The sequence below is a fragment of the Pteropus medius genome, unplaced genomic scaffold (assembly GCF_902729225.1).
Source record: "Pteropus medius unplaced genomic scaffold, Ma_sr-lr_union100, whole genome shotgun sequence".
Classification (NCBI taxonomy): domain Eukaryota; kingdom Metazoa; phylum Chordata; class Mammalia; order Chiroptera; family Pteropodidae; genus Pteropus; species Pteropus medius.
In genome coordinates, this window is record NW_024342542.1 from 811,747 (window position 1) to 833,952 (window position 22,206).

The window sequence follows — 22,206 nt, forward strand, 5'->3', positions numbered from 1 at the left end:
TTGTTTACTAGATCATAAGCAGAATTTTGTGGGGAAAGTATTTGTGCCTTTGCAAATGGGCTGCTCCTAACACTAAGCTTAGTTGAAGAAGGAGACACTCCCCAACTCTGGCTTTGGTGTTGACACAATGTCCAAAATGCAGGGAAAGGGAACAGAATCTCAGGAACACTGATATATCAACTGGCCCATAGAAAAGGTGGAAAAATGATTTGGCTTGACCTGACCTCTTGCCCCTTTGCTAAAGAGGTTGGCACACACAGGAAGGAAGAAAAGGACAAACAGCATAAAGAGAAACATCTTAGGTTAGAAAGAGGAGAAAAGCCAGGCCCGGTTAATTCGTTTCTCAGGATGTCCTTGTGTCACCTGAAGTACTGCCAGCTGTGTTCATTCTGGTCCTCTTCGAAGGGCTCCTTGACGCCAACTCTGGGCAGCAGAAAAAGGGAACATTGAGTGTGACAGGGACCACTGGGGAGCCAGGAACTCTGTGCACATGATCTGGATCATGTCCATCAAAGAATAGGCTGTTGAACTTTAAACATAAATCCATAAACTCTCTTAAACTGTCCCCATTCTCTAAAACCCAGAAAGGCAGAGAGGCTGCTTAATTTACATTTAAAGCAACAATGTTAAGAGCCAGGTCAAATAAAGATCCATTAGGAATGAAGATACAACTCTAAAAATATAATGTAATGAAATCAGAGGAATAAATGTAACTCATAGAATATGACTTTATACAGTTTTTTCAGGAATTCATCTGTTTCATAAAGCAAGACACATCTATACAAAAATATAAAACAAAGTTTTTAGTAGACACATATTTGAAGTGTTACAGATATTTTTACACGTATGTGACAGAGCAAAAAGCACTGTTATTGAAAACGGCAACAATACTTAAGAAGACAAAGATGGCCTTCTTTTCTAAACAAGTAAATCAGGTTGTCCATGGGTTCAACCTGAAAATCAGGAACCCAACTTGTGCTATTCTTTGTGTCTTGTGGCCTTAGAGTTGACATGATCCATTTTCACCTTCTTTGGTAATTAATGGGTTATTCAAAGTGCATTTGAAATTCACCGTCATACTAAGAGCAGGGTTTCACAACCTCAGCATTATTGATGTTTTGGGCCCTGGCCTCTATACACATGATACCAGTAGCACCCACCCACCCCCAGTTGAGGCAACCAAAAACATCTCCAGATATTGCCAAATGTTCCCTAGGGGAGGCAAAATTCCCTCGGTTGAGAACCACTTCATGAAATCATGTATCCTCGTATCCTCAATGGGAGGGGTGGGGAGAGGATACTGCCCCACAGGTGTGAAAATTGGTTTCAGTAGGACAAAAACTTTTTTGACATTGCAATAATTTGTAGACCTATAAAGCTTTCAAAAAAGCTAGTTTCTTTTAAAGATTTATAGTATATAACCAGATATATAGATCTGTGATATTAAAATTTCACAGAGAGGTAATTGGGAAAAGTATTTTTAAAGGCTCCTTGAGGGTGGGGGGTGATAATCAAAAAAAGGTTGAGAAACACTGTACTAGACAATGCCCAAATTCTCATGCTACTAATATCCCCTGAAATATGCAAGTAAGACCATGATGCTTCTTAAAGTGATACTTTTAATTAGTCATACATTTAGACTGTGACTTATTCAGACTATATATTACTATATTATTGAAAAATTGTGACAAATTCCAGAAAAACAAGCTAGATTCCATTAATGTAAGATTCACTAGTAATAATAATAATAGTAATCATACAGTAGCAATGCTATGATTAGTAATAATAATACGATAGCTAAAATATACTAAATGCTTACCATGTGCCAAAAGGTACACATTTAACAAGAAAATTCTTTATTACATTTATTAATTACCATATTTTATTCTCACACTGTTGTCATCCCTATTTAACTGGTAAGGAAACTGAGAGTTAGAGAGGTTAAATAAGTTGTCCAAAGTCACAAAGGTACAAAATGGTAAAACCAAGATGGCAAGTGAAGCTCTTAGACCCCAGATTCCCAGTTCTCCTTCCAGGATACTGCCTTTGCTTACAAGGTGGCCTCTTGAAACTCTTTAAATATATCCAGTTACAAATGCTATTACATAAAGAACTCAGGGCTTCTCCCTGCCTTTATTTCTTAACTTATCTTACCAAGAGCTTTATCTCACTCTAACAGGATTATACCCAGCAGAGTGTCCTCACTTGTCCTTGAGTGATTACATTACTGTACTCTGGGGAAGGAAGGTTACCCATTCATTTGGCTGACTGAGTGTGTGCCATTCACCACTTCATGTGTGTGTCACTTGAAGCTGGGGGCTCCAAGATGACAGCCACCGTGCGGCCAAAATATGCTCAGGATTCATACAAGACTCACCGGCTGAAATAATCTTGTTATCATTTTTTTAAGTTGCTAAAATTTTGTCCTTTGTGAATAACACTTGCTCAAGAGACTAAGAAAAATATCATGTAGTTTGATAGAAAAATAATTTGCCATTATGTTTTAAAATATCAATCTCAAAATACCAATTTAAAAAGATAAGTTGGATTTCTGAAAAGCAGTGACCTGGCTTTGGATTTGTGGTTAAATTGATTTTTATTTTATACACAGACTAGAAATTAGTCATAGTTAAAAATCACAGCTAACTCCTGATTATTTATGGTGGAACTCTGAGTCCTACCCTGGGCTTCTGACTTTTGAGCAGGGCCTCTGTCAGCAGTTTGGAGAAGTAAGAAACAAGTACATATTGATCTTACTGAGGTCACAGAGGTCAAAACACCACATTTAACTTCAGGGGGTTTCTGAATGAACTTAGAATAAGAACCTGGTTTATATAAATAATTCGTATCCATTAAGTAACACAAAAAGCCACAAGCCAGAAAAATCAATCAGTCTCATTACCTTATTTCTGAGGGAATTTCTTTTGATATAATCTCTGTAAATGTCAGTTTCTACACTTACGTAGTCACTATTTATACAAATCTAGGAAAAAGCAGTGAACTGATACCATATGTGTTTTTTTTACCAATGGCACACTTTGCTTCATTATGTTGTTTGGGTACAGTTGGACAGAAAGGAGATGATAAAGATAGGAGCAGAAATCAATGAAATTGAAAACAAAAACAACAGAGGAAATCAATGAAATAAAAAGCTAGTTCTTTGAAGATCAATAAAATTGACAAATCTCTAGCAAGACTAGGAGAAAAAAGAGGAGCTACAAATCACCAATATAAGGAATTATCAATTACTGAATTACCAATACCAGTGATATCAGGGGATATCACTATAGATCTCAGACACCAAAAGGATAAAGTAATGCTATGAGCAATATAAATATGATAATGTAGATGAAGCAGACCAATCTCACAAACTACCATAACTCACCTAATACAAAATAGATAATCGTAACAGCCCTACAACTACTAAAGATATTGGCTTCATAATTTAAAAAACCCTGGAAAAGAAGTCTCCAGGACCAGATGGTTTCACTGGAGAATTCCATAAAACTTTTAAGAAGAATTAATACCACTTCTACATAATCTCTTCCAGAAAACAGAAGTGTAGGGAATGTGTCCCAAATTATTTTGTGAGGCCAGATTACCCTGATGCCCAAAACAGACAAAGGCAGTATGGAAAAAGAAAACAAGAAAAGTACAGACACACCAATATTCCTCATGAACACTGACACAAAATCCTTAACAAAATATCAGCTAATAGAATTTAGAAATATGTACAAAAGTTATATATCACAACCAAATGGGGTTTATTTTAGAGAAGCAAGGCTAGTTTTATATTTGAAAATTAATCAGTGTAACCCCCTATATTAACAGGCTAAACAAGAAAAATCATATGATAATTTCAGTTGGTACAGAAAAATCACTTGATAAAATTCAACGTTTGTTCATGACAAAAAATAAAACCTCTTAGAAAACTAGCAATAGATAGAAAACGTCCTTAACTTGATGACAAACATCTATAAAAACCCTACAGATAACATCATACTTATTGGTGAAAGACAGAATGTTTTCCCCTTACAATCGGGAACAAGGCAAGGATTTCCACTCACATCACTCTTATTCAACATAGTACTGAAAGTCCTAGCCAGAGCAGTAAGTCATGAAAAGGAAATAAAAGGCACACTGGTTGGAAAACCAAAATAAAATGTCTCAATTTGCAAATGACATGATGGTCTACATAGAAAATCCCAAAGCAGCTATAAAAAATAAATTAAAAAAACCCTCGTAGAACTAATAAGTTTGACAAGGTCGCAGGATGTAAGATCGACATAGAAAACCCAACTGTATTTCTAAAATTAAAGATACAATATCTTAACAATTGCTCAAAAAAGAACACTTAGATGTAAATCTAACAAACCATGTACAGGTACTGTATACGGAAAACTATAAAATACTGATGAAAAAAATCAAAGATCTAAATAAATAAATAGAGAAATATGCCATATTCATAGATAGGAAGACCCAACAGTAAAGATGTCAATTCTCTTCAAATTGATATACAGATTTAACACAATTCCTAGGAAAATTCCAGCAAAAAAAAATTTTTTAACATTTAAACAAATGTATTCTAAAATGTATGCAGAAAGAAACCTAAATAGCTATGATAGTTTTGAAAAAGAATAAAGTAGAAGGATTCTCTCTACCTGATGCTTAGGACAGTGTAGTACCAGTGGAGGGCTAGACACATAAAACAATGGAGTAGAATGGAAACATACTCAGATGCATACAGCCAACTGATATTTGGCAAAGGAGCAAAAGTAATTTAATGAAGTAGGGATGATCTTTTTAACAAATTGTGCTGGAATGACTGGATAGCAATAATAAAATAAAATAAAGCCTCCATCTAAACCTCACATCTTATATAAAAATTAAATAAAAATGGACTCACAGACTTAAACATAAAGTGTAAAACTAAAACACTTTTAGAATACAGAAGGAAATCTTGGAGACCTAGGGCTTGATGAAGAGTCCTTAGGCATGACACCAAAAGCACAATCCACCAAAGAAAAAAATGACAAACTATACTTCATCAAAATTAAAACTTCTACTCTATGACAGACATTTTTAAAAGAATGAAAAGACAAGCTACAAAGAGAAAATGTTTGCAAACCACAAAGCTGACAAAAGACTAGTATATTGAATAAAGAACTCTCAAAACTCAATTTAAAAAATCCAATTAGAAAATGGACAAAAGACTTGAACAGATACTTCACCAGAAACAATGTATGATCGGCAAATAAGCACACAAAGATATGTTCAACATTATTAGCCATGAGATAAATGCAAATTAAGACCACAATGAGGTATTTCACACTCTATTAGAATAGCTGAAATGAAAAAAATAATAATTGTGATAACACCAAATGCTGGCAAGGATATGGAAGATCTGGATTTCTCATACACATAGGCATGCACATAGTCATTTCCTGACCCCTCACTATATGCTAACTGCTATGTTCTAAGGGCTATCAATATATTACATTAATATTTTCACAAAAATCCAATTATCATATTATATTCATACAAATACAGCTTGTATATTTCAGGAAAAAACTGCCCATGCTCTCAGCTCTGGGTAGGACTATTTTAATGGCCCATTTTTTGAAAAAGGTTATAAGAAGTGGAAAATGTTACAAGTCAACTCTCTACTCTCAGTGGAAAATTATTTCATCCTGTATATGTTGCAGCAGTGGAGGGAGGGGGAGCAGAAAAGGACTTATAAAATAACATGAAAAACAAACATGATTCGATAAGGCTCTGAGCATCCAGGGTACCAACTGGGTGACCGAATAGGAACAGGAAGTAATTTCAGAGGTCACCGAATGCAAAGATTCTTAACTGTGTGCAGGGCAAACCTCCTTTCTTGCCCTTTATCCTGCTACATAGAACTAAGATGGTATCATCTTATGACTCAAATTTCAAGCTAAAAAATCTATACATTTTCTTCTTCAGGCTTATATTCCCACAGATGAATTATTTTCCTTAATACAGCACTTGAGATTCATGCCAGGAAACTGAAATTCTAATCATCCCAAATTTTATGACATAAAAACAGTCCCTAATACATCAAGCCTTCTTACAGGCATTATAGTACAGTGGTTAAGAGTGTGGACTCTGTGGCAAGACTGCCTGGATTCAAATCCCCACTCATCTACTCAAACCTTTGTGACCTTGGGCAAGTTATTGCTCTGTGCCTCCGTTTCCCCAACTGAAGATAGTAGTAGCTCCCTTATAGGAATATTTTGAGAATGACCTTAATATACACGTGGCATCTAAAACAACATCTGCAGCACAAGTGTTAGTTATGTCACTATCACTGATTAAGCCCCACATAGGTTCTGCAGACCCACCTGGCTCTGAGGCTGAGACATGCCAGCCCAGAAATGGTACAATTGGCAGTGGCCAAGCCCAGGAATTCCTGCCTGCTATCGATACAAAAGTCCCCGATGCAGGAGACTATTATCTCCAATTTCAGTTTTCTCCCTAACTCTAAGGATGACTGACTGCTAGATCTTTGTTCATTTTCTCACCTCTAAGCTAGGTATGCTTTGCAGCTGTCAGTTCCATGTATTCTACAGTCTAGAGAAGGCAATAGAAACTAAAAGCCTGCAGAGAACGACGACAACAAAAAACATTGCCACCTTGTGGCTTTTCAGAGTATTCTCCTTCACACCTCTGCACTACCCAAGTATCTTACTTATTCTGATCACTTTCACCTTCTGCAGACTCAAAACTGAGACAGGTGGAGTGGCAAGAGCACCTCCAATGATGCAGACCACACATTTAGAGCTGAAGGGATCTAGAGAAAATCCGATAGTGTACTTTCATTTACCATTAAGAGAAATTGAGGCCCAAAGACAGGAGGGGCTTGCCTTAAATCAGTGCCAGAGTTGGGCTGTGGGTCTCTTGACCCCTGTTCCAATGTCCTCTCTACTGTAAAGTGCTGGAGTTCACAAGCACAGTTTGGAATTTAAATGCTCTTTAAAAATAAAACTCAGGTCAGTTGTACTTAGTCCTGACACAGCTGAAAAACCACAGGCAGGGGAAGCCCATGAGGCTGCAACAAATGAGAGCGACGTAGGAAATGTCACCTCTTTTATACACTCAAGCAAAAAGAGATACAGCAGTTTCCTCCTAAAACAAAATGCTAATTGTGAAAAACAAAACTCTTTATTATAAAATACCAGACACTGCCAACAGCTATGTCTGATCTCTCCTGCAGCTTTAAAACTTTTTGGATTCATGCCCTAATGTCACTGCTCTAGCAAGATCCAGGTGTTTCTAATTCCTTGTGTTTTTGTACCAACAAAAATTTGAATGACGATACTTTTTTCCTCCTGGAAAATTGAATACTCTGAATTTTTATTCTTTTTTAGTTTTAATCCCTCCCCCAAACAAAACAAAAACTGTAAAAACCTTCCATCCACTAAGCTGTAGCACATCCTGCATGGGCATAGTGACAGAGACAAAAAAACTGGTCTTGATTTCCAACTGACCTTATGTTAAGCCATGACAACATAGGTGTCGTGCCTCCACCAACGATCCAGACAGTGAAGAAGACGATGAGGAGAGTGGTCGTGAACATCATCTGGCGAGCATAGGATGCCGTGTCTCGGATGGCCAGTGCAAATGCCATTGCTCCCCTGAGGCCTGCAAGAACCAAAAAAGATCTCTTGGTTAAAAGGACAAATGACAAGGTGCCCTCAAATCCACTGCTGCTGCTCAAGGCTTATAAACCATATCCATTTCTGCTTGTAGAGTCAAGTTGTTTTATTCTGAAAGAAGAACCTTAAAGGAATGTATTTTTCTCCTATTTGAAGTTTTCTTTCACAAAATATGCAAATGCGATAATAAAAACACTACACTACACTACTTTGTACAGCACCTTTTAGAATAACACTTTTATTGCTGAAATAATTCTGCTAGTAATATGAAACAGAAAGAAATATAAATAAGAAATAATAATTTAAGTTCTTCATGTCTGTGATCTAAGCATTACCTATGCACTACATAGTCATTATAAACTTAAGAAACAGACCAGATATGACGATGTCAAATGCATATTTGTGGTTCATGTACTATGAACCACAAAACAGTTCAGCATTTCCTTAGCAAAGCCATGCAGAGAAGTAACAATATAACCTGATCTATATCAAGGGTTGGCAACTTTTTCTGTAAAAGGTGAGATATCAAATATTTTATGCATTGTGTACCACAAGGAAAAATCAAAGATATTATGTAAGTACTTATATAAAAGGCAGAAAAAAATTTCCACAAAATTTGATTGACAAAAATAAGAATATAATTATATCGAGTATAGTTTGTTGTAATACAGGGCTACTAATGAAAAGAAGGAACTGGAGGGGGATGTTTTGCTTAATTGGGTTGCAAAGTTAGTGTCCTCTATCGTCAAATACATTGTAAATGTATTTGTAAAAGCCATTCTGAGCCCTGAGAGTATATGAACACAGGCAGTAGCCAGATTTGGCCCAGGCACCAGAGTTTGCTGATCCAGATCTACAATAACAGTGTTAAGATTAAACACCATTTTAATGTTCATCTTTCCAAGCTATTTTTTTCACTTTTAAAAAAATTTTAATTAGTTTCAAGTATACATAAGCTTTGTTGTTCCCTCCTCAAACCACACTCATAACTTGTTGTAAAGACTGAATCCATGGTCTTTAATACATATCTAGTACAAATTCCTATTCACCATGAACAAGACTGTGTGTATATTATATGAAAATGAAAGTTATAACCACTATATCTGTACATTTTCCCAATAATGCTACAATTAATCTGAGAATTTCACTATAAACTACTAAAGAGTGACTTGACAAAAGTTATATTAAAAAACAAAGTTAATGTTTCCTATTAATCTGTCCCAGTGAAGTATTTATACATATCTAGATTGTCCTACAACCAGCTATGTAATTGATTAATCAATCAATACTCAAGCCTCTAAAAGAGATGTTGTCTCAAAGCTTGGGGGTCGAAAAGAAATAATATTTGCTACATTTTAATTTTATTAGGTAAATATTGTAAGCAATATGAAAGTGAAACCTCAGGTAGTTTTGGCCTTGAAGAATGAGTTTCTTTCCATACCCAGATTCCTCCCAGCAGAAAATAATTTCCATGGGAGATATCTTTAAACAGCACTGTGTACTTCTCAATCTTTTAGTGCAGAAAATAATGAACATATTTTAAGTTTATCTAGGTAACTGAGCCATCTCCAATTCATCTTTCTCTTTTCTGCCATCATATTCCTAATATGTGGGGAGGATCTTGTCACTGTCTTCCTCAGAAACCTCTAATGTTTCCCAGCTGCTCCTGAGTACAACCTAAACTCTTGGGCACAGCATTGGAGCTTCTCCATGGTTCCCAAAGTGTTGTCCTCAAGCCAGAAAAGCAGCAGCAGAGAACATGTTAAAAATGCAAATTCTCAAGGCCACCCCATACCCTCAGAATCACACTCTGGCAGTGGGGCCCAGCAATCTGGTTTAACCAACTGAACGGGTGATTAAGATGCAACCTAAAGGTTCACACCAGTTTACATGCAATTTTCCTTTCCAACCTCATTGTCTTTCTACATTACCCCATGTGTCTTACATTTCAACCAGAGTGCTATCTTTCCCTAAAAAAGCCACACGAGGCAATACTTTCTGCCTTTCCAACCCGCTGCCTCCTGAAATCCATTTCTCCCAAGCCCAGTTCAAAGGTGACCCTTTGTGAAGATGGCCCTGGGCTCTCCTCTCCTCCACATTGATTCCATACCTCTTTTGTGCAATTCGCACCCTTCCGAGAAAGCTAGCACTTTGCAAACCCCCTGCCCCCGTAGATTGTGAGCTCCCTAAAGGAGGCTGGTCTCTATATCCTCCACAACCTAGAACTGTGGATTATAAAAAGAGGATGCTCAATAAACGGTTGTCAGACTGAAAGGAAATAATTATGGCAGACTGTACATTTAAGGGCAGATGCAAGTGAGTACTAGCCAGCGACTGCTTCGCTGAGCAGTGCCTGTTGGTGTGATTTCAATATGACTTTCTGAGGCTCCCAAGAACTACTACATGGCAGTAAATGGCGGCTACTCACTTTGCCTCTTGTACAGCCCCTCTCCACCCTTCACACAGGACAGAGGTAACTTTCAGGTTCACAGTAGCCCTTTGTGCCACCATCTCCTCCCTCTTCTCTGCAGAGATGCTCTAATTTGGGTCTCATCAATCAAATCTGATGTTTACACCCTTCACTGCATATCTACTCATGCAGATTGCTCTCTCCTTTCTTTACCTCCACATATTTCTTTATTGTCCTTTGTCCCCTCAGTGGCTTCTCCACACTTCTCAGCTTTATAGTGGAGAGGGGGCATCTGAGAGACAGCGTAAATCAAGTGTAAATCAGCAGATCTATCACAACTGTTATTTTCTGGTTTGGGGTTTATCCTTATTATGAGAGTGTATTTTGTTTATTTTGCTCCATAGAAACTTAGAGCTAGGAGGGGCCTCAATTAGCTCAATTTCATTATTTTACAAGAGGATACTGCAGCTGGGAGTGCTAAGTGACAAGGCCTGTGTTCTTTCTCATTAAAGACCTATTTTCCTTCTAATTTTAGGTCCAGAGCCCTTCTAGAAGATTAAGGGTTCTAAACATCTACTAGAAAATAATTAAGCACTTTAAATATTTATACAAATCCAGGTCCTTTGAGTGGTAGAGATAAAATTAAGATGCAAATATTTTAGGGGAGAATGTTCACATTTGGTAGTACAGTTTGTAAAATCAATATTAACTCAGTTTAACATGCACATTTGTCTATCCAACACTGCAGGGGATGCAGAAGAACCAGAAATTTGAATTTTTCTTTTTATGGACCTTATTGATATTTTAATCATACTTATGATCATACTTGTAATATATAGTATGCCTGCTGAACAAAACTCATTTTCTTTACATTTATACTTTTTTACCTGAAAACATCATCATTTGTTGAAAATTCCAGCCAATCTTATGCCTTCTGCCCAAGTTGAGGAAGAAGGAGAGTGGGTAGATATGTGCAGCTCTTCCCAGGAAGATGGCAACCTGAGTACCAGGTGGAGGTTAAGGGCCCAAAAGGTTTCAGAATGGCACTGTCACACAACCTCTGGTTGAGTAGAGAATTTCAAGAATGCTGTGATACCTCGTTATGATCAGGAGAGGTGCACAAAGAAGCCAGGCTGTCTAGTTTTCCTCTAAACAAGTCTCAGCAACATGTGGGATTCAATTAGCCAACCTTCTCAACCTCCTGGCCCATAAAGATCATTTCTAGCCTGTTTGATGCACCATTGTAACTTCTTGATTTAATTAAATTGGTATGACCAAGTCTCCAATCTATCTAAAAATGAGTCCAGAAATAAGCTAACGTACCATGGCAGGGGTAGGGAGCTGAGACAAACAAACAATGTGTTGGGCTCTATTAGAAAAAAAAATCACAAGAAGAAAAAATTACTAGTCTGAGTCAAACTATAAAGTTTCCTGAGAAGCTCATAAGCTTTAGTGGAAAGTAAACATCAGGGGCTAGAGTGACCAGAAAGATTCTACAAATAAGAGGTGAGGAAATTTAAAGTATTCATAATATTAAGGCTCATTTATATTCCTCACAATAATCAACCCAGGAAGATTTCTCTGCCTAAGTGGCTAAAATTTCTTTTGGAGATACAAGAAATGGAAAAGGAAAAGTGTGGTAGAGGAACTCTACTGTGAAAACCAAAGAATTCAGGGAAATCGGTCATTTGTCACTTGCTGAATTTAGAACTGAGCCCAACAGAGAACCACACACTGCCCTGGTCACAGACAGGAAGCACCATGGGAGCCAGAGAAACAGGGAGCTTCCGTTTCAGCGAAGCACCAGCTGCCAGAACAGCAGCTGTTTCAAAAAGAAGCAAGGGTAGAACTCTCTTCTGCCTTCTCCAGGGTAAAGTACTGACTGAAGTTTTCTTCTTTTATTTTTCCTTTTTGTTTTAACAGAAGGAAACAGTTAGCGCTTATAAAGCTCATTTTACCCCTGAAGCCATGCAGAAGTCCTCAGTGGTAAGTGGCCTTCGGGATTCACAGAGGACCCGGCTGGCCCTCCTCCAGGGCCCTCATCTGTAAACAAATGCTGTGCAATCACTATCTCTCACAGGATGCCATGCTCAGAATACAAATGACATGCAAGGTCTTTCTCTTTTTTTAAAGGTGATATAAATATTTACTTACAACAGGAACAGACGTACCTGATATATTACAGTGCGAAGAAAAATTATGTAGAATATAATCTTATTTTAGCAAAAAAATATTTAAAAGTATATACATTTATAGAAAAAATCTGAAAGGATATACACGAAACTATTAACAGTTATTTCCATTTTATTAAGTTATTACTTTTTCAATATTTCTTTATATTAGACCATATCTTCTAAGTTTGCAAGGTCTTTCTTAATCAGGAATAAAAACACCGATCCCCCAGACTTTTAGTTGTCAGTCTGTTGTGTGTGTCAAAGAAATGAGGCCCAATTGAAGCAGATAACACTAAGTGGAAGGATTCCAGCATGGCAACAGGCCGCCATCACTATCTAGCTGCTTGGTGAGTATCAGTTATTCCTGCACAAGAAATAAAAAACCCTAAAGAGAAAAATACTCCTTTTTTGCCAGCATCCCAAGACCTAAGAATACCCAGGAGGCCTTGGAAAAGGCAGAAGTGAATGCCCAGCAATAGGGGACTCTTGCTCAGTATTTTGAAATCCAGGCAGAGCTGGATTGTTATAGTTCCAAGCCCCAGAAACATTAACTTTAATGAAAACAAGAGGATCTGAGGCCAAGGAAGCAAAACCCTCAGCTGTTAATCCTTTGCTAGGCATTCGCGTCCCTCCTCAGTTGAGAGAAGCCAACCCCCAAAATTGTCTCTCTTCCAAAAACTGCATTTCCAATAGGACTAAATCAAGAAACCAAGTATTTTTCCATTTGATCTTCCTCTCCTTTTCTCTTCTTTTTTTAGCGGGGTGGAGGGTAGGTAAGAGTAGAGATAGGAGTCTTTTTCCATCATGATCTGTTAAGCTTGGGTGAAAGTGTGCTTATGACCTGCAGCCTTCCCTAGATGGTCAGGAAGGGCTGCCCGCACCGGTGTGCAGTTAAGAGCAAGAGCAACAGAACCTTCAGATCCTCCACGTGGGGAACCTCCTGGATTGGAATTCACACGCCAATGAAATAAAAATAATTCTAGGGACTGACATGATGCTGACTTTTAGATCTGCTAAGAAGAGCAATTTACAAAACAAACTACCACCTGCCAAGCACCAGTGTAACAGATGGCCATCTTACATAGAAAATGCAAAAAGAAAGAACCTCAGAATCAATGCCAGTCTTTTAAATCAAATACATTTAGCTCTATAAACCACTTAAGTCTTCTTTCTCTCATCATAAAAACACCATGAACTAACTCTGATTCAATCGCCCACCCCAAACAGAAATTAATAATAATAATAATAATAATAATAATAATAATAATATAGCTTCCTCAGCAGTGGTTGCTACTCTGTAGAAAATGGTGGAAACAAAAAAGGATACAAAAGCTCCAATGATGAAAATAGGGCTGAAAACGTGTTTCTGGAAGGTAAACAATGCCAGGCCCATGTAGGAGAAGATAAAGTTCTCTGCCAGGAAGTGTAACACCTCAAAAAGCTGCACAGAAAGGAAAAAAGGAGCTGTCAATTCCATAGGTTCCCTCTCTTCTATTTACAGGTAACTCATGAGGACCCAGGGCTCCTGCTCACCTGCTTCGTTCGACTTCTTGATTCCACTGACAGATTGTTGTAGGTGTAATGAGCTTGCGTGATTCCACAGAAAAGGACAGCTACAACACCTGGCACGAGAGTTTTTTTTTTTAATCAATAGACTAAAAAGCAACAGGAAAAATCCCTGCTAAAACAAAAAGTTAAGGTAGGCAAGCCCAACAAATCCCAGTTCCTAAATATTTTTGAGAGTTTCCTATTACTGAAAGCTCCCCCTGTCCCCACAAGCCATATCAACCTTTCCTTCTCCCAATACTGACTTCCTTCAAAGACAAGGTCCCCAACTTTCTCCCTCACACCAGTTTTAAGGGCATTCTCTCTCTTCCTCTAAGCTGATTATCATCTGTATTTGGCATTTAGCATCCAAAGAGACTGTGAGGGCCCATCATACACCTTTGTCACTTTCCTCTCTGTTCTTAGAACAAATGAGGTTAATTTCGAACCAATGCTTTATATTTTTGCATGGTCTAGGGCTTCAAACAAAATGGATCCAGAGTAGTATTCCATTTATCCAAGCCCTGATGATCTAGATTTCTGGTTAATGGTAACCATTTTGTTGTGCTTTCAATTGACACAGCTGGAACTTTGCCTATATATTTATAGATAATTGTCAAGTTTTAAGGAAGTGAGGCATTTTATAATGCTGCGTATAAAGATAGGTTGCAATATTTTGAGAAGATGGTAAAGGGACTTCCTAACCACTTGGATTATGTATAGTAACTGTATTTGAGTTTCTAATGGAAAAATTCAGTAACTTTTTGTTTGTTTTTGTAATGAGAGAATGTGAGGAACTGAAACCACGTGATCACTCACACGAATAACATATGAAACTGGCACCATAAAAATACGGTATTGAAAAACAATGATTAAACAGACCAGAGATATAACAAGGAATAACTGTGTTTCCACTCAATTTGAGTAGATATAAAATTACCTTTAAAAGGACATATATTTTGCTTATTATTGCTACTGTTTGTAAACTAATGTAACAATCTAGCGATGATACAAATAAGATGTTAATATATTCAGTAATCTTTGGAGCTAAACATCTACTTATAGTTATAATGAGTACTTAAAAGCATAACTGAGTTTGAAACAATAAACTTTATCCTTTAAAAATGTGTAGCTTTGGGACATTAAATTATAATCATAAGGCAGAACACCAGCCTTGCTCAGCAATCCTTCACATGGACACTCCATGCAGCTGCTATTTAAGAATTCGTCTCAGACGTGGTTTCATCGTGTAGTGGTTAGCACATCTACTTTACACGCAGAAGGTCCTGGGTTTGCGCCCCAGTGGAGCCACGGTCCATGGTCTACGGCCGTGCCACTCTGAACAAGCCTGATGTCTGATCTCGGAAGCTAAGCAGGGTCGGGCCTGGTTAGTACTTGGATGGGAGACCACCTAGGAAGATCAGGTGCTGTAAGCATAAATAATAATAATAAAAAGAATTTGTCCCTCCCCTTGAGTTTCTACAGCCCCGCTACAGTGAGGATAAGAGTGGCTGAAGGGTAGAGAGAACCCACCTGTAAACCCACAGGCTTCTGCCAAGAGGAACGTGCTCCAGGACATCAGAAAGAAGAGTGCCGTCTCCAGCAGGGGGAAGCAGTGCAGCTTGGTAAACTTGGTCACGTTATCCCGTCAAGGAACTTGTCTCCAAGAACAAGTATCGGTATCACCAAGAACAACATTCTATTAGCCCAGGACCACCTCCCTCAGGGCCAACCTTTCCCTTCAACTCTTCTTTTGGGGTTCCAAAGCTGCTGCTTGGTTTTTAAAGTAAAAAAAATTAAGGTTTCAAATAGAAAATAACTTACCAAGGGCTGGGAAAGAGGGGATAAATGGGGACACAGTTTCTGTTTGGGATGATAAAAAGTTCTGAAAATAGATAGTGGGGACAATTACACAACATTGTAGTTGTACTTAATGCCACTGAGCTGTACACTTAAAATGGTTACAAGGACAAATTTTATGATATATATATTTCATCACAATTTTAAAAAATGAATAATGTCAAATACCAAAAACCATCAAATTGTATTCTTCAAATGGGTGAACTATACAGTATGTGAATTTTATCTCAATAAAACTGTTTTTAAAAATTAAGCTTTCTAAAGAAACTGAAAATGGGTTTTCTGTGTTCCTTGCAATGCCCATGGTTCTGAGAGGCACAGTCTTGGCCTGAGGCATGACTGGCAGGTTAGTTCTGGCAGTGCTGGGAGTGCCTCAGGGAGGCCTGGGAAGACAAAGCAGTGAGACCCTGACCTCTTTGGGCCACTGAGGACTGAGTCCACACACGTACCTAATGAAGGTATGAGAAAGAAAGAAATGTGCAGGGACAACTATAAGATGAGCTCATCAGCTTTTAGAACCAGAGATTCCCCCTCCAAACACTGCCATTCCATAGCAGGCCAGTGTGGAATCATCTCCTGAGTGGTTTCACTGAGAAATATGAGTTCCCAAGGCATCAGAAGGGCCTCTGTGAAGAAAGCAATCTAAATCTGTGTTGTCCAATATGGTAGCCACTAGCCACATGTGGCTACTAAACACTTAAAATGTGGCTAGTCTAAATTGAGATGTGCTGTAAGAGCAAAGTCCACACCATCTTTCAAAGATTTAGTACAAAAATTGAATGTATAAAATCTCACTAATAATTTGTGTAAATTTTGTCAATAATTTGTATATTATTTCAGAATGAAATGATGTGGCTTACATACATGACTCCCATTACATTTGTATTAAACTCTGGTGTTCTAAATACCACTGAAAGATATGATGAAAGATTCAGTATATCTGTGGAGGGGTTGCCTGCCCATTTCACACTTTGCTTTTATGTTCATTGGTCAGTTTGTTGATTTGTTTGTCGGTTGGTTGGTTGGTTGGTTGGTTGGCTGGCTGGCTGGTTAATTTTTGACTAAATATTATACAGCCTGCTTGAGGAAGACCACCATACAGTAATTCCTACTGATGGCCCCCACCTAGTTACAGCCACATTAGCCCCATGTGGTCTGGAAAAAGTGACAGTAGCAGCAAGCTTAGGGCTAGAGTACTTCCCAGTCTGCTTCCTCTTGGCCGCCTGTGAAGTGGTCCCTGATTCCCAGCCTCCTCCTGGCTCTTCGGCTCTTTTCACCTCCCTAAAACTGATGCTCCCCCCACCAAATACCCATCTCCAATTGGTTCATAGGAGGGAGAGAAAATGCAATGATGAGAAAAGAGCCAAGCCTAGAGTTGTACTCCCAAACACTTTCTCAGAATCTTATCTAGTCACTGGACTGTCATGTTTCACCAAAGGGACACATTTCTGGAGCTCCCAGATACCCAGTTGAGCAATTAAAGATTCATTTCTGAAAGGAAGAACTGAGAAATTTCTTTTTGCAAGTGTAATACCACATAATCATACCCAGGCAGGGGCAGAAACTACAAAAAGGATATTAGAGCAGTCACAACACCAGTCACAGCTCCCATGGTAAAAGAGCCACTAAATATACCTAGAAATATGCCAACTGACTTAAAAAAAGCAGCAGCATCAAAGGTGTGAGTGTTCAGCCCTGCTGGCTGGTAGGCAACAATAGACCTGGAGTTTAAAAAGAAGAGAAAATTTTAAAAGACTACGCTGGTTTTAGAACATGGTGCCCAAAACTATTAACAAATAGGCATCTCCACTCTGCCAAGCACCCCGCCCCCATGGTGTATTCACTTAAAAGCAACATAATCTTATCAACAAATCTCATTTAGAAAAAAAACACAGTTCAATATTTAACACCTTTAAGATGAGCCTCTGCATTTAGCCCAGGGCATTCAGGAAGCCAGAGTCTCTCTTCCCAGGCAGAAATATTGTTACTTACGAGGATAACACAATAGCAACAGCATCGTTTAGGACACTTTCTCCAAACAGAAGAGCATAAAGGTCCACATCTGCATGTAACTCATTAAATATCGCCAGTACAGTCACTAAAAAGTGAGCCAAAAGCACATAAATTAGTTTCAGTTTCTGACCTTAAGCCATTGGTGACATATTTATAGAGGCAATTGCTATTGTCAGTGGAACCAGGTGGTTTGGGAGACAGTCAGGGAGTCAAAGGTGAGTTGTCTGTGGCAGAAACAAAAATGGCAATCTTCCTAATCTGAATGACCTGTGAGATGATGGCTGATTCTAATAACACTGCACCAAAACACTGTACTTTCCATTGTAATCCTGTCACACTCTGAAAACTGCTCTATTACAGAACTTTTAAAAATAATCACAGTTAATGTGATTTGGCTCTCCTAGTGACTTAAGATCTCTTCCAAGGCAGAAACCCTATTTTATTGACCACTGTGCTCCCAGAACCCAGCAAAGGGTCAGGGCACAGAGAAGGCTTTAATAAAGGTTTGTGAAATAATGAAAGCCTTCATTTACAACAGAGTATAATACATAATTATATTTCCCATAATCTCTACATTTCTTGGGCATTTAAAAATCAGCTAGTGTTCAGACCAGCAGTTCTCAAACTTTTGGCCTCAGGACATCTTTACACTCTTAAAAATGATTAAGTACATGAAAGAGTTTTAGTTCTGCGGACTATAGCTATCAATATTTACCGTATTAAATAAAACAGGAAAATTTTAAATATTTATTCATTTAAAATTACTAACAAATCTTTATATATTAATACAACATATTTTTAATAAAAATATATATTTTCCAAAACAAAAAAAAATTAATGAGAAGAGAGCCATTGTACATTTTTCAAATTTCTTTAACATCTGGATTAAGGGAAGACAGATGGGCCTCATTTTTGTTTCTGCATTTTTTCAACAGATAGTCAATATCATACATTATGTAGCTTCTGGAAAACCCGACTCCACTATACATTTGTTAAAGAATGAAAGTAAAAATGACAAATAATGTATTATTATTATTATTATTATTATTATTATTATTAAATCAATTTTGACATTCTGGACCCCCAGAAAGGGTTTTGGAGTTTCTCAACTTCAGCTTCACTGACATTTGAGGCCAGAAAATTCTTCGTTGTAGAGGGCTATCCTGTGCATTGTAGAATATTTAGCAGCATCCCTGGCCTCTACCTACAAGATACCAGTAGTACTATACCCCGCCCCCCACATTGTGACAACAAAAATAATCTAGATGTTGCCAACATCTCCTGAGGGGGGTCAAATCACCCCCAGGTAGGTACTACCATACAGAGCCACTTCTCTCCCCTCCTCTACACACACACACACACACACACACACACACACACACACACACACACACAAGGCCAGGTCTCTCAGCACTCACACCTATTTCTACTTTATTAGTTTCTACCATAAGGATTTTTAAAACTAAAATCTCTTTTCCCCAGTTTTCCTTGCAGTGAGTGCCACTTCTTCCTGCCTGGAAGACGGTGGAGAGACTGAATGCAGCGGCTGTATGCAGTGCGGTCATCTTGCCTCCAAAGAACAACTGTGTATCTGAAACCCAAGGGTAGTCCTCTAGAAAGACCAAGTACCTGGATATCTGATTGTAGCAGGAGCCGTGGCACCAGCTCAGGACCATTAGCCAAGATAAACAGCTATTTGTTTAAGATGGTATTGCCAGGTTTTTCTGTTATTTGTATCAAAAGCATTGATAATTGATACAATTAGAAAAACTAAGCCAAATGAACATTTAGTTTAATGAGTTATAAGCCAACCACTCTTGTAACCATCATCCAGTTCAAGAAATGGAACTTTGCCAGCTCCCCTGGCACTCCATCTCTATGTTCCATCCAAATTTCAAACCCCTTTCTTTATTCAAAAGTAACCACTGATTTTATAGTAATCACTTCCTTGCATTTTCTTATACTTGGATTACCCGATCTATAGTCCCTGACATTATCATTTGGTTTTGCCCATTTTAAAATTTATTTTTAAATACTTTTTTTTACATCTCTTTTACTCCATGGGTTCCTCCTCCATTCCCTTCTGTCAGCTCTCTTTTCATAAAGCCCTATTATTTAGTCTTCTCAATACTAAATTTTCTAGTACTGATGTATACAGTTTTTTCATAACTTCTATCATTTAAAAATTTCCTGTAGCGTCTATGGTCATGCCACCCTGGACGTGCCCAATCTCATCTGATCTCAGAAGCTAAGCAGGGTTGGGCCTGGTTAGTACTTGGATGGGAGACCACCTAGGAAGACCAGGTGCTGTAGGCATTAAAATAAATAAATAAATAAATAAATTTCCTTTAGCTTCTGTTGGAATATTAATAAAGTTTGGTCTGCCTTGGGACCCTATTTTTCTGGTATGACTTCATTATCTGTAATTTTATTATTCAGAAAGATTAACTTCATTTTTTTCTTATGATATGTTTGCATGAAGTTCAACCTCAATTTTTTCTGCTCCTCATATTAAGTGAGGTAGGTCAGGGGTAGAAGGCCCATAATAGATTTCCTAGTTTCATGGCTCTAGGGCTCTCTCTTCTGGTTTTACATTGAAGTGTTAAAAACATGGCCATCTCCCCAACACTGTAAAATCTACTTCCTCTGGTCTCCTCCTTCACTATTATCTGAGTTTTTTTCTTCTTTAACCCCCACCAATCAAGGTTCATGGTCCTAGCAGTTCATTTTTAAGGAGTAACTTCCAGAGAGATCTTCACTGGGTATTTTCTCAGAGCCTTAGGGGCCCAGGTTACTTCAGCAGCCTCACAACTCCTCCATTCTCCTTGCCCTCACCGCCAAATGGAGTCTGTAAAGCCCTTCTCAGTTTTAACTGTTACTATCCGATATGCATATGAAGTTATTTACTCCCAGTGGGGACCCCTCCTTTTTAGTGTGAATACTTGTGGGACATTTCTGGGTTCTCTGACAGTCAAAATAATCAACGGCCTCATCTTCTCCACTTTGCTTCCTCCTACACAGCTGCTGTTCCCATCCCTAAGTGTCACTGCTGCTGGTAGCTGGACCCCACCAGTTGATGGTTGGAGATTCATGGGGATACTCTGCCAGCTAATTGTGTCTGTGTTTGTTCTTTTGCTGTCCTGGCTTTCCCTATTTTTGTTAGGGATTAAGGAAGATTTCAAAACTACACTACCCCCATCATGCCTTCCTTTTCAAAACATTTAATTAATTTATTGAGAGTAAACAAAGAATAATTTGAAAAATGTTGACTATATCATGAAGCTGCTCCAGGTAATCATAAATTTAGGCTATAAAATCACTACTCTAAGCATTCTAAAGAGTTTAATAAAGTGAGGGTTTGAGCTACATGATTTCCAAAAGCTCTTCTGACTTTTAAACACTATTTTTCTAAAGAACTATAGTAACTAAAGTATAGTTAACTCATTTATCCATGACAATAAAGGCTAACTTGCATAATTAATAACAACAATTAACACACTGCGCTGCTCTGAATTTGGCCATTCTGAATTTCGATTTCCCATTCTTCCTGCCCATCACCTTATAAAACAGGGTGGGAATTCTGCCATGCCCCTCCTGAGCAGGGCTGTGCCCAATCAAGATGAGGAATACAGGTTCTGACACCCGAAAGATGATGGGGAGATGACAGACTGAGTGAGTAGCTTCTAAAGATGGAGAGTAAATAGACTATTCCCCCACAGCAGGACCCTTGAAATCCGATAGCTGTTTCAAACTGGACATGGACCAAAAACTTACAATGAACTGACTGAAGACCACTGGTACAGGTATCTAAAAAGTAGTGGGAAAAATAAAAGAATAACATATAGGTAAAGAAGGAAAACTCAAGAACCTGAATTTGTTCATTCAACTAACTTCTGAATACTTCATCTGCGTCCTAAAGAGCATTTAGCACTTGTGAACACTCAGTACAAAGCGGCAAGTATTATGCACAAAACAGACTTGACTCAAGAGCTGTGAGGAGCAAGTAACTGAAGGAATGAGGGAAGAATAATTAGGCAGATGGCAGATTTGAATTAAATTTCGAAGGATAAGTGAGAGACTGACTAGCCTGGGTGATGGCACTAGAGAATCACTCTGACAACACAGATCACAGATTTGAAACCTGTGAGTAGGCCTGATTGACTCGAGGGGTATAAAAGTAACAATTAAAATGAGAAGAGTCACTTCATAATGGCTCACAGGAAGGCATAGTACACATTTTCTCTGGTAGCTGCCTAGGAATGCACTATGGGTTGGAAATTTCATTTTCTTTCCTGAATTGTGGATCCATATAAAGTAACAGTCTACAAAGATGACACATGGTACCCATGACACATAACCACAGGATGAAGAGGGCTCCTGGTCACAAAGAAGCTTCCACCATTCCAAATATATGCTGTCCCCTTCAATGGGAAGACTAAAGACTAGTGTCTCGAGCCAAGTGCAGTGTAATCAGGGACAGAGACTTTTATTCTTTCATATCAGTCAATACCATTACATATCC

At 38.2% G+C, this 22,206-nt stretch overlaps 1 protein-coding gene, 1 non-coding gene and 1 pseudogene across 2 annotated transcripts in view; 2 read left to right on the plus strand and 1 right to left on the minus strand.

Annotated features, from left to right (window-relative positions):
• The window catches only part of SLC9A7 (solute carrier family 9 member A7), a 149,199-nt gene that overhangs the window by 30,966 nt on the left and 96,027 nt on the right, over positions 1-22,206 (minus strand). Inside the window, exons 7-14 of the mRNA XM_039866425.1 lie at positions 17,664-17,769; positions 17,251-17,392; positions 15,345-15,450; positions 13,800-13,888; positions 13,594-13,707; positions 10,980-11,091; positions 7,515-7,668; positions 364-423 (exon numbers count right to left, since the gene is read on the minus strand). Of these exons, the coding sequence (XP_039722359.1) occupies positions 364-423; positions 7,515-7,668; positions 10,980-11,091; positions 13,594-13,707; positions 13,800-13,888; positions 15,345-15,450; positions 17,251-17,392; positions 17,664-17,769 (883 nt within the window). The remainder of the gene's footprint in view (positions 1-363; positions 424-7,514; positions 7,669-10,979; positions 11,092-13,593; positions 13,708-13,799; positions 13,889-15,344; positions 15,451-17,250; positions 17,393-17,663; positions 17,770-22,206) is intronic.
• LOC120605539 (uncharacterized) lies at positions 15,132-15,247 on the plus strand (annotated as a pseudogene).
• Positions 19,882-20,000, plus strand: LOC120605543 (5S ribosomal RNA). The gene has a single exon (XR_005653650.1). It is a non-coding gene; the product is annotated as a 5S ribosomal RNA (ribosomal RNA).